General features: G+C 49.6%; 1 protein-coding gene across 1 annotated transcript; it reads left to right on the top strand.

The window, feature by feature from the left end:
• Positions 1 to 12,195: 12,195 nt before the first annotated feature.
• On the top strand, positions 12,196 to 12,549 carry LOC110577149 (60S ribosomal protein L34-like). The gene has a single exon (XM_044921189.1). The coding sequence runs from the start codon at positions 12,196 to 12,198 to the stop codon at positions 12,547 to 12,549; it is 354 nt and encodes a 117-aa protein (XP_044777124.1).
• Positions 12,550 to 13,282: the final 733 nt, after the last annotated feature.

Below are 13,282 nucleotides of genomic sequence, written 5' to 3'. Positions count from 1 at the left end.
CCGACCGGGAGGTCCCAGACAGCCGCGCAGCCCCGGCCGCAGAGGCCGCAGAGCGCGGCGCCCGCCCGCCCACCGCGCCATGGCTCCGCGCGCCCGGCGGCGCTGCCCGCTGCCCGCGCTGCTCACGATCTGCGCGCTGCTCGGCCCGCTGCAGGTAAGGAGGCCGCCCGGCCGCTCCCGCTCCCCGAGCACCCGTGCCCGCGCGCGACGCCTCCTCGGGAGCTGGGGAGGGTCCCGGGCGTGGGGGCAGCGAGACGTCCTGGGACGTCCTGGGAAGTCCTGGGACCTGGCCGAGAAGCAGGAGACGGCGGAAAGGGGTTCCGCGGCTTGGACGGTGGAGGGACGGGAAGGGCGAGTGGAGGGGTGTCGGGGCGCAGAACCCGGAGTCGCGGGGCCCCAGCACCTGGACACGGGCTTCCAAAAGTCCACTTCGTGGCAGGCTTTGAGGGCAGTTATTCGAGTTCCCACGCAGAGTAGCTGCCGTGCCGACGCGGCCCCTGCCCGCCTGCGAACGGAATGAGCGAGGGGGAAATTCAGAGCCGCAGACGTGCCCACATTAGCTAAGCGCTCCTACATACCACCGCTCCTTCCAGGCCATTTTGAGTCCCTCGGGAGCGCTAGGCCCTTCCCTCTACCTGGCTTCGCACCCTCTCCCCACCTCAGTTTCGTTGGTCACCTGAAGACGAGAGAGCAAGGCTCGTCGCCTCACCGGGATGTCTAGAGCGCGCAGTGAAACCGAATTTGGCAGTTTCTGCGGGAAACTGCCGTAGAATCTGACATAAGATTTTCTTTTTATGCCCCCCCCCCATTCTGTTTTTTCTGTCTCGTCCTCCCCTCCGACTCTCCCCACTGACAGCTTAAGGTCCACCCATAGAATGCCCATAGAATCACTTGTCCCTGGAAACACTTTGATGACCTTAGGACAGAATACTGTTTGCAGTTGGAGAAACCAAGGCCCATGGGGTGCTTCAGGCGGGGGGCCGGGGCGTGGGGGGAGCCCGAAACTGAGCCCCGCTGTGCGCGAGCTCAGCCCGGGCTGGGGCTGGGATGGCAGGCATGCCCAGCGGCGCGGGGCTCGTCCTCGCTGCTGCCAGCCCTTCTGGGGCTCCCCAGCCCGGGATGCACCTGGGGCTCCCCACGGGGGCCGTCCGCCCTTTGCCTCGGGAGGGCGAGGCTTCAGCGTGCCAGATGAACATCCTCTCAGATCCTTGTTGCCGCCTGGTTTGCTCAGAAAGAAATTTCTTTACCACATCACTCAGCACAGTTGCCAATAAATAAAGCTGGTTCCTGATTTCCTGACCTCCTGGAGGAGAGCTGTAGTGCAGCAAGCCGAGCGCTGCAAGCACTATAAAAACCTTGTATGCTTGGAAGTTCCTCAGAGGGAAGAGTGAATGGTGGTGGTTTTCATGGTTTCGGCAGTTTCAGATTTCCCTTCTGTTACAGTTGGCTGAGGCTGTTGTTGACAGGGGCTCCGCAGAATGGCCCAGAACCCGTGAAGACGGGAGAGGCACTTGTAGAGCTGTGTTTGGGGTGAGAGATGGGCCGGCGTTGGGGGGGGGGGGAAGCTGGCTTGGGATTTAAAGTCTGGACAAAAATAATAGGAATATGCTGTAGGTTGGAGCAGAAAACTCTCGTGAAGGTTCATTCTATTCCGCTCCTATAGGTATGGGTCTCTTAGAATGGCGGCGGGAAAAGAAGGCGGAAAAACCTAATGGAATTTTTCATTTTAAGCACGTCAGGTGTTGCTTAATGAAGTGCTCGACAGGTTGGACAGGGTGCTACCTTATTTGAACTAAAGGACCAGGGTGCCCGTGAACGGTTAGCTACCTGAGAAAAACCTACCCACTCTGCAGTTCCAAAAAAGCATCTCACGCTGCTCTTGCAAAAACTACATACATACATCTATTCATTCGACGCCGTAGGTTCTAATATGAACAGCAGATGCTATGAAAACAAATTTATTTTTTTGGAGATAGCTTTCAGCAAGTGCTATTTCCCCTCCCTTTCCCTTTTGGCCACTCGAATTAGGTGCAGTTTTGAGTCATACCTAAACAGGAAACCAGTGATATTATGACAGTTCTAATGAAATGATAGAAGTCTGTGCCCAGTCCCACCAGTGGAAATCCATTAATTCTGAAAGGCGGGGCTGGGTGTTGGAACAGTAGCAGTATTACCCTCAGATGGTAACGTGGTATGTTCAGCTGTGGCATGTGGTTCTCTGAGTGTTTCATTGCTTCTTTGGCCAACCGGTTCATTCGTTCAAAAAAAAAGGAATGGCATTGGCAATCCACTGGTGTTAGTTATCACACCCTGGGCAAGGCTTGAAGAGCGGCTTAGTGAGAGGCAGGGCGTGTTGGTTTTGTAAAATCGCTGGCAAAGCCGGCTTCTAGAAAGTGCTTTGTCTACAAGTATTGTATTTTGTTTCATTGACATTCTGGTAGATAGATTGAAACGTCCCTGGAAGGCTGAAAGTTTTGCCTTTTAAAACGTTCCTGTGATTAGATCTCTGCTCGTATCTGGGAGGGAATTTGTTTTCAGTGTTTGCCCACCGATAAAAACATTTTATGATTTTATGTTAATAGTTCTGCTGTTTATTCCCAGTAAGAAAATAGAGAAGCTCGCTGTTTTCCTTAAGGTCACTGACTGGAAGTAGCCGTGTTTGTCCCCAGTTATCTACGACCTAAGGGCAGATTCATTCAGACCTAGGCCAACAAAGATTTATGGCCTGCGACACCCACACCGTGCTAGTGAGAAACAGGACGAAGACAACTACGTTCACGGGCCACTGTCTAGTCAGAGGACTAGACAGGCGAATCTGTAATAATAATGAGGCAGCACGTGATGACGGAAGTGCAGAGTGGGGGCGGAGGGAAGGAGGGAAAGAGTGCAGCTAGAGCAATTAGGGTGGACGTCTGCAGGAGGGGGTTTTTTTCTGAAGTGGTCTTTGCAGCATAGATGGGAAATCAAGGGTCAAAGAGGGATTGATGCCAAGAAGCTGTTGGGGAAGGAAAGCTCTCTAGTCGAGAGGGTGGTGTGGGTGGTTCAGGCCCAAAGGAATCTTGAAAAAACAAACCAAAACAACCCACGTTGGTTGTTTTTTTTTTTTTAATGACTTTACAGATAGTACAAAGCACTTAATTCAGGAAAACCCACAACAGACAAGTCATTAAACATTTACAGTTTTTGAGATAGCTCTTGTATGGCCCTTGCTGAGGTGGTAAGGTAGACTGATCAGACAGATAAGCCACAGGGCCCTGGAAAAGCCTGTGGGGAGACCCCACGGAGGAAATCCCCTGGAGTGGAGCTCCAGGCTGTAGGATAGGCACCTGCTTGCTGTCTTCCTGCCCCCTCCCATCCTAGAGAGAAGACTTGGCTATATGTTAATACTTTGTTTGGAGAACCACAGACATGTAGATCAGTGGTCTTTTAGTCCATTCTGTTGATAACAAGTATTTCAAATGCCTCGCCTGTTACTTCCTTCTCACTGCTCCCCCCGCCCCCAAAATGACAAATCTGTAATATAAACACATTCTCTGCGTTGATAAGGAAATATGAGCTTGCTTTTTCAGTTATCTACCAGAAATTCTTACACCAGGAAAACTGAAACAATAAAGGTGTATCTTTGAAGGTCAGTAAATCAGTGTTTTATGAGGCCATGAAAAGGGGAGTTCCAGACCAGGGCCTCCTTTGCAGAGAGTGTTGTGTTAAGAAGGCGCTGCGTGAACTTTATATGCCATGTCAGTATTAAAATTTCCCTCGTTGTATTTTCCTATTTTTGAAGTACAGGGGAAAACAATATTAGTGTTTTTCCCACACGGTGTGTCCTGGTGTGTCCAATGGATTAGGAATGTTGTCTAGGCCATTTTTGTTTTGTCTTGGTTTGGTTTGGTTTTTGTTTTGTTTGTTTGTTTGTTTGTTTTGTTTTTTTGCTGGTACGGCTCTCCAGGTGATTCACTCCCAAGGGCACCTACCTGCCTGGCCAGGTGGCCTCCCTAGACAACCAATGGCCTGTCTGCTATCTCCCTGCAGCATCCTGACCCCAGTCCACAGGGAAGCACCCCTGACTGAGCCTAAGACAACCTGGCCTCACCTCCAGGCATCCAGAGCTGGCCTGGGGAGCATTCTGCCCAGCAGGTGATTCTCCCTTGGAGCACCACACCATTATGTTCTCCACCTGGTTGGTAGGAAGTCATTCCCTTTCTCTTTGTGTTTCCCTCTGCTTGCAATGAGTGGGCTTCCCATAGGATCCACCTCTAGAAACTCATTTCATTCTTTCTGCCCCCAAAACACTGAGCCCGAAGAAACCAAGATGGAGACAGGGAGCTTCAGCAAAACAAAAGACTTGGTCCGTCTGAAGTTCTTGGTGAGCTTTTGAGGTTGAGCCCCGCGTGGGCGGCGAGTGAGATTAAGCACAGCCCCACATCTCTGTCCTCATTCTGAGACACAAGCTCAGTCTGTTTCCTGCAGCAAGACCGACCTGCCCGTGTGCCCCTGGCAGGCTTCCCCTCTGTCTCCGAAGTCAAGGGCTGCCGGGTGCTGCCGTGAGAAATGGCAGAACCCCCCCCCCGCCCCCGTCATTCTTTATGGATGTGTGCTGATCACTTGATATCTGTATTTGCTGTGTGGGCCCCTCCTCTTTCAGCCTTTGATGTCTGCGGGCTGCCACATTCAGGACAGGGAACCCAAGAGTGAGAAATAACACTGAATCTGTGTTCATTTATTTCAACAAAGTGAGCACCTACTATGGCATGCCGGACACTCTGCAACAGGCTAGGGAGACAGAGACCAGGGACATAGCCCGCCCCCCCTTCTCCAGGAGGCACACAGCTAGACCTGCACCCAGAGGATTAGAGGAGGCCTGTTTACTGAGAGCCTTTTCCATGTGTGGTGGGCACCCAGGACAAAGAGTGCTTTAACCTGCCTGAAAGAATATCTCCTTCTTCCTTACCATCCAGTCATGTACGTCTGAAGCTCAGAAGGAGGGACAAGAGGGCAGCGTTTGGTCTGGGGGGCCAAGGGTGGCTGGTGCCAGGAGACATGACAGTGCAGTGTTTTCAGGGACTCTAAAAAGGACAGTACTCCTGGACTCCCAAAGGCATGTGGGAGAGGGAGGGAGAGCGAGCCAGCACTCCAGGGCTTTATATGCAAGCAAAAGAGTTCAGATTTTATCTCGCTGCATTGTGCGCTAGGGAGGGTCATGATCAGATTTGCGCATTACGGGGAAGGGTGTCCGGGGGTGGGTCCAGGGGGCAGTAAGGAGGCCACTGCCCTGGTTTGGGGGAAGAGCTAGTAAAGGCTTGAATCAGGTCGGTGTAGTGGCAAAAGAAAGGAGAAGCCAAGTGCAGGAGTGATTTTGGAGCCAGCCGAGCTGTGCTAGGCGCCCACAATACAGGGGCAAAGGATGTGGTTGGACCAATTACTTAAAAAGAAAAAAAGATGTGATAGATGTCAGAGTAAAATAGCTGACCATTTGAATTGTGTTTCTCACAGCTATTTAAGGAGATTTCTGTCTCAGGTTCAAGTAAAGAAGGATTTTTTTTTTTCCCCTAAACCAGCAATAAAGGAGGATGAATTTTAGGCCATTGAATCCCAGCTGCTTTGGATTATTTTACTGTGAGGCAGAGACAAAAATTCTTCACACCCCAGCAAGGTAAACAAGCTAAGAGCCCCAAGGCCCTGGGATCCATGGAAATTTGTGTGCTCTGGAATTTAGAGCCATTTCCTGACCTAAAGGTGTCTTTGAATCAGAAGTTCAGGATGTAGGCAACATCAAAACTCTCAAACTCAGGACTAAAGAGAGATAAGCAGCCAGGGATCCCAGAGGGTCCATCATTAAAGCAGGTGTGACCTGACCCTCAGTTTTCCTGCACTGGCCTTAAATATGTCACCTGCCCCTGAATAGAAGCAGTGTTTACCTTGGAACTATGGCTCAGCAAACCCCTTTCGCTCACACGAAACACGTTTTCCCAGTGGATTGCTAGCGCCACAGAGGAGCGTTTCCCTTTCTCTCTGCCCAGTTCCCTTCTGCCTCCCCCGCCACCCACCCACCAAAAAAAAAAAAATCTAGCTGAGCAGGTGACACAGAGGCCCGTCTGGCACCAGCATGGTCAGAAAGCTGCCAGGTTTCAAAGTGGAAGGAAGAACTGACTGCAAAAACTATCCTTCCAGTTTATCAGAGTAATAATAACTTACTACATTTCCTGTTCACTGTTGAGAGTGCAAGAGCCACTTCCTCCCACCACCAGAAATTTGAAGACTTTCCATTAAAAATGAGGAAGAAAAACTCTAGCTTTTCGTGAATGTGATGGTTAAACCTGGCAAGTGGGAAGAGAGGACTGCGGTGTTGCATAAATCCTACTAGCCCCGCAGGGTTGGCACCTGTGGGTTCTCATGACACCTCCCCCCCCCCAGAGGGAAAACCAACCACTTCCCTAAGGTATTGATTTAAAAAAAATATATATGTTACTCTTTGTAATGCAGTTAGCAGCAAACTTAACAGTGTGTATCCTTAAGTAACACAAACAGCTGCCAAACCCATATCCAGTTAGAAGAAACCTGTAAAGAGCCCTTCCCTCCTCTCAACTTTGTACCCAAGATATAAAAGCAACATCACATTTAAAACTTTCACGGTTGAGAATCTGTTCCACTTTAGAGGAGAGTAGAGATTATTCACATCCGCCTTTGCTAATCCAGTTCACTGTTAATAATTCCCAATATCAGGAACTTCCCTATAGCAGACCTAAATCAGATATGTCACAATTTGACCCCATTTCCTCAAATTTGTTCTTTCAGAGGGGTAAAGATCAGTTGGTCAATGTTCTTTATTTTAATGTTTCCATTGTTGAAGAGTGTTACCCACAACTTCCCTCTGCCCAGAGTTATTCATTCTGGTTCCTTTAACCTATCTGTCAGCTTTTTTTCCTTTCAATCCAGTGGATCCTGATTTTGTACTTAGTGGCAAAACCCCACGAACACACAAACAAAAGTCCAGAAGACCCCATGGAAAATGCCAGACGCCTGCCACACTGCCCGTGACCCGGAAGGCTCCCCATCTAGGAGGGCAGACAAGACTAGACAGTCTGCACTCCTTGCAGTTACGAGGGTCTAAAGCCCCACAAAAGAGGAACACGCAAGATGGCCAGAAGCACGGGGTGGGGCAGATGCACGGGAGCAGGTAGTTCGTGACCTGGTCCTGGAGGGTGGGGGTGTTTCTGAGGGCAGGCAGCAGGGGAAGGGGCAGAGCACACAGGGGAAAACTGAGTCCAGTCCTGATGTCTGGAGTCCAGGGCTGGCCAGAGAGACCAGGAAAAGATCAGGCCGGCTTGGCAGAGGAGGGGGCGTGAGCTGGTTAGTCGTGAAGAGCTGTGTGGACAAACCTCAGGAGCTGGGACTCTACCCTGTGGAGACTGTGGTCCCTGGACCCAGCATCCACCCTACCTGGGAGCTTTTAGAAATGCACATTCCTGGGCCGTACCCCATGTCTACCGAATCAGAACCTCTGGAGGCAGGGCCCAGCAATCCAGTTTAACAGTCTCTCCGGGGGAATCCGATGCACCAGTAAGCTTGAGAACCACTGCTGGAAACCCTGGGATTCCCTAAAAAGGTTTTGAGCTCAGCTCTAAGTTAATAGTATAGGATCGGTTATATTAAAAACACCTGCCATTCGTTGAATTCCCCCCTCCCCCCACCATGTGCCAGGATGTGCTTGGTGCTTTACATGGATTCTCTCTAATCCTCACTCCACTTTTAGCAGGAGGGAGAGGTTGCACAGCTCATAAGTGGTCCAGCTGGAACTCCTCCCAAGGGTCCCCTCCAGTGACATGGCCTTACCCCGCTCAGGGAAGGTGCTTATGCAGTCGACTGCATGACCCGGTGGGGATGGGAACAAGACCCTCCAGGCGTGCTAGGACAGAAGCAAGCTTTTTAGTGTTTCTGGAAATACCATAACCAGGATCCAGGGTGCGCACTCGTGAGGGTTTTCTTTGGTTAACTGTTGTTATGCAAAAAGAAAAATGCTGTGACTTTAAGGCCAGCCAAGTTTAAACCGGCACCCCGAACACCCAGCACAGCGTCCGTCCATCCGTCCGTCCGTCCATGGGCCAGTTGATCCCTGACTCAGGAGGAAAAGAAATGTGACATATTGAATCACCTCGGCCACTTCCTGACGCAGAGGCATCTCTGACTCCTCTGTGCTCCCCCCACTGGGAGTAAACCGGACCGTCGCTCTGCTCCTGCCAGGACAGGTCACCGTCCTGTGTGTGTCCCCCTCCTGCCACCTGCCCGGCTCTGTGCTGGATGAGGTGGGCTGGAGGGGAGACAGGCTGAATGTAGCTCTATTATCTCTTTAAAGGTTCTGTATGTCTTAGCATTACTATAATTACAGTGAATCTGGGGACTCCTCTCTTGGCCCGAATGACCTGACTCCAATTTTGACGTCTCTACCATGGCATGCATCTAAATCCTTCCTATTAATGACAGCTGTTTTTCAGTGCCGTAAAAGTCTCTGCCCTAAGCAGTAGGAGAAAAGTTCCAAACAGAAAGACAGTCAGAACATACACAGCCCCTGGTCACCATTAGGTCTTGAGCTTTCCCTTGGAGTGAGAGAGGGAGCTCCAGTGGGGTTTGTATTACCATGCACAGTAGCAAGAAACCTAGACACGGACCCCAAACCTCTGACAAGGGAGTGTCAGATACAGGGGCAATTAAATTCGGGGGCGGGGGGCACAACTGGAATCTCTGTCTTAAATTTTAACTCATTAATTTCTAATGGTTACAAGGTTTTAAATTTTTTTAATGAAATCATAAAACATTGCCCCCTTCCGATGAGCTCAGGTTTTCCATGGCCCAGTTGGGGTCCCTGTGACCAGGCCGTCAAGGTCCGATTTATGCGTAAAATTACAAATGAGCAAAGGATCAGAATGTACAGCTGACTGGTTGTCATCTTAATTGTGCAGAGTGAGCCTCACAGGCCAGGGAGTGCAGGGGGCATGAGCACCTGGCCGCTCTGCCTGGACAGGGAATGTAGAGTGACCTCATAAAAGGGCGAGAGGCCCCGAATTCCCGGGCCGGAGTGCCGGGCATGAGGCTAGGCCAGCTGCGTTGTGTGCTGGTTCGGCAGACCTGTGTTCTGTCCCGATTAGAAAAGAGAATTTGAGCCCAGGAAGAGATTTCTGATTTTGATTTTGGAACCCCCTTCCCCAGGGTAGCTCTAATTTTGCCCAAAATTGGTGGAACTCTTCCAAGCCCATGCTTGGGAGTTCGAGTTTGATCCAGAACTAGTAGGAAATGATTATGTCTTCTATAAAGGGAAGTTAGGAGATCCCAGTGGCCCTTCAGGAAGAATTATTCGTCACTTTAACAAGAATCTGAGCCTTTGCTACATGCCTTCGCTAGCTACATCACTAACCGTCTGAGCAGGTCACTCCGTCTCTTTGTGAGGATGCCGGAAGTCATAGAAAGGAAAAGCCTCCAGCATAGTGCCTCATGCACAGTAGGTGTTTTGTAAGGGCCAATTCTTCCTTCACTCCCCCTCAAGGTAAATGGTGTCTGCATCCAGCAATGGGAGAGGTGGTTCTCAACATCCTTATGTAGATGGAGATGACTGTGTGGTATTTGGGGATATGAGAAAGTTCTGGATCTTGGTCTTTGACGTAATCTCTGACCTTGCCACACGGAGACCAGCCACAGCAGCACCCGGGAGCCTGTTAGAAAGGCAGAATCTCAGGGCCTGCCCCGGACCTACTGAATCAGAATCTGCACTTTCATCAGATTTCCAGGTGATTCTATGCACATTTGAGAGCACTGGACTTCATTCTGAGGGCCAGGGACCATCTAGTTCCTTCTCTGGCCATGTTGGGGGATAGTGGTCTTATTAGCTTGGTGCATCCCCAGAATGAAGGCAGGGCCTAGAATGAACCTTGGGCTTCAGCAGACCAGCACGCTCTTGGAAGTACAGGGGTCATTGACTTTAACTACAGGAAAGAAGAGAAAAGTAGCTCTCATCTCAAACGAATACAAGTTAAAAAAAAATCAGCAATGGCAAGAGAAAGAAAGAGACAGAGAGAGAGAGAAAGGAAGAAAAGAAAAAGAAAAGGGAAAGAAAAGCTGGGCACTGGGAGAATAAAGCGGCATTCACTGGAGCCTCTTGGGTGATAATATAAAGACAAGTCAAAGCCATCCTAATTACTGTGTTTAGGAAACAAAGGGTCCTTGCACTTTCCTTTCAAGTAGCGAACTTGTTTCCCTCTTTATCTGTCTGGAAGACAAAGACTTGAAATTGAAGTTTTGAAATGCAAGGTTGTTTCTTCATTTTCCCTTGGGCCATATGTTTTCTTTTCAAGAAACAGAGATAATGACTGTATTGTGAGGAAAGTAGGGAAGAGGGTTGAGCAAAAATCAATAGAGCTTTGATGGGCCCCTTCCAAGTGAGTGCGGTGCTCCTGGTTTTCCTTAAGGAGCACACCTGGAACCCAGGTGGTTCAGGGGACGAGGCTGATGGGGCCGCACGGCACCTTCCAAGAGAGCTGATGAAGTCAGTTGTTGAATGCTTGCTGAGTCAAAATGGCCAGTATGTCAAGACATCGAATAGGCCATAAATTACTCTACGTTTTTGAGGTGTTTTTTTTATCACACCTGACCTAAGTCAGATTTTTTTTTTTCTGTGCATAATATTTAATCCTAAAAAATCTTACGGCAAAATGGTTAAGATAGTAAATTCTTGGGGCACCTGGGTGGCGCAGTTGGTTAAGCATCTGACTCTTGATTTCAGCTCAGGGTGGTGGAATCGAGTCCCGCAGGGGGCTCCGACCTCAGTGGGGAGTCTTCTTGAGATTCTCTCTCCCTCTCCCTCTGCCCCTCCCACTTGTGTACACTGTCTCTCTCTCTCTCTCAAATAAAAATAAATCTTTAATGACAAAAATAGTAAATTTTACATTATGTGCATCTTATCACAACTAAAATTTAAAAAAAAATTTCCACGTCTTATGGCAGATGTTGTAATTCCTGCCTGGTAATGAAAATAGCATGAAGTGCTAATTATTTAAAATAATTAAATGGTGTCCGTCACTGTCGGATGGGAGCCTACAGTCAGTACCACACAGTCCGAGCACTGCGGGGGTGTATTACCTCAAGATCTGGGTGATTATGTAATGAGTTGTGTGACTTCCTATACCACCCCCCCACACCCCCCCCTGCACCAGTCACAGGGGCCTTCCTGCTCTTCCTGATCAAGCCCTTCACACTCTTGGACTTCTGCAAACGTTCCTTATGGCCACAGGCAATACTCCTCCTCCTGACACTCGCTGTGAACTTGGCTTATTCCCTCCCTTTATCCAGGTCTCCACTGAATGTCATCTGACCCCAGGTTCCCCTCCTGAGCTCATCACATCACCTCACCCGGTTTTATTTCTTTCATCATAGTCATTACAACCAGATTGCATTTATTTATTTATTTTTTTTTTAAATTTTATTCATTTTTTGACAGAGAGAGAGAGAGAGACAGCGAGAGAGGGAACACAAGCAGGGGGAGTGGGAGAGGGAGAAGCAGGCTCCCCGCTGAGCAGGGAGCCCGATGTGCGGCTCGATCCCAGGACCCTGGGATCTGACCTGAGCCAAAGGCAGACATTTAACGACTGAGCCACCCAGGCACCCCCAGATGGCATTTTATTGTCAGTCTTCTCCTGTGGACTATAAGCAAGGACACTCTCTTTCTCCCCGGGGCTCCCACTGCTCCCTCCTCTGTCTCCCTCCACCTGCCCAAGTACCAGCCTTCACTTCTCCCTGCTCTGGCTGCGCCCCTCACCCCTGCCCTCCGGGATTTGTGCACCTCCCTCTATGATTGCTTCCCAGTCCTGGAGCTGGGGAAGATGTAGCCCAGGCCCTGCTCTCTCTCCTTCCCTGCCCATGACCAGGGAGGGCCAAATCCAGGGACTTAGCGGGACTTGGATCTTTCCAGTACATGGACCAGCTCTTGTGCGGTCATGTGGGTCTCTATTACAGTTGTCTGTCTGTGCCTGTGTCCGGTGCTAAACACTTTGAGAGACCAGGGATGGGCTAATTTCTTTAGTCCTGCACCCAGCCAACCCTTTGCCCAAGTATGTGAGGGCTCAGTAAAGACGGCTTTGAAAGTCTGCTGATAGCCGAGCTTTTATAGAGATAGATGCTCTCTTCCGGGGACGGTGTCCATAGGCATTCAGAATGGTCCAGCGTTTGACCTACCGTCGTAGGCTGTCCTATAAAACAGCCTCTAACAAAACTAGGCTGTCCCAAACCCCTGGTAATAGAATCGTTTACCTTTATACCAAGAAGGTTGGGAAAGCACCAAAATCTGCATGTGGCATGTGCCCAGGACGACTTCGAGGAGTTTGTGCTGTGAGACCTAAAGTCCTTATGAGGTTGTCCAAAATGAAAAAACACGTCAGCAGGGCCTATGGTGGTTCCATGTGTGCTAAGTGTGTTCGTGACAGGATCAAGCGTGCTTTCCTTATCAAGGAGCAGAAAATCGTTGTGAAAGTGTTGAAGGCCCAAGCAGAGAGTCAGAAAGCTAAATAAAAAAATGAAGCTTTTAAGAGTAATAAAAAAAATCAGAAGGCTTTATCTGTTATTGCTGTGGTAAAAAAAGTAAATAAATAAAGAGATAGATGCTATCTATTATTAAACCCTAGACTAGAGCAGAATGTGTCTTCTGGTCATAAGCACAGCAAATGACAGGCAAAGGAATGACTGGCCTTACTCTGTTATTTGCACAGTAAGTAAATGAATCACAGCCCCTTTATGGAGTGTGGTCTCTATGTGGGGAGGGGGTTGATTCATATTTATGATTTTCAGTGAGACCAGTAGGAGTTGACCAGCTGTGATGAATGCCCTTCGAGTCTGAGTTTTACATCCTCTTTGTCACTGGAAACATATTCATAAAATGCATTTTAGAATGTTCCAGATGCTTTAAAGATTTTATTTGAGAGAGAGAGCAAGAGCGGGATGGGGGTTGGGAGGACAGAGGGAGAGGGAGAAGCAGACTCCCTGCTGAGCAGAGAGCCTGTCATAGGGCTCGATCCCAGGACCCTGAGATCATGACCTGACCTGAAGGCAGATGCTTAACTGACTGAGCCACCCAGGTGCCCCCTGTTCCAGATCCTTTTTTTAAAAGATTTTATTTATTTATTTGACACAGAGACACAAGCAGGTGGAGCGGCAGGCAGAGGGAGAGGGAGAAGCAGACTCCCCGCCGAACGGGGAGCCCGACGTGGGGCTCCATCCCAGAACCCCAGAATCATCACGACCCAAG

The sequence above is a fragment of the Neomonachus schauinslandi genome, chromosome 14 (genome assembly GCF_002201575.2).
Source record: "Neomonachus schauinslandi chromosome 14, ASM220157v2, whole genome shotgun sequence".
Taxonomy (NCBI): domain Eukaryota; kingdom Metazoa; phylum Chordata; class Mammalia; order Carnivora; family Phocidae; genus Neomonachus; species Neomonachus schauinslandi.
This window is presented reverse-complemented; position numbering and strand designations above follow the sequence as displayed.

Coding starts and splice junctions, on each gene's coding strand:
- LOC110577149 (XM_044921189.1), top strand. CDS start 12,196: ATGGTCCAGCGTTTGACCTACCGTCGTAGGCTGTCCTATAAAACAGCC.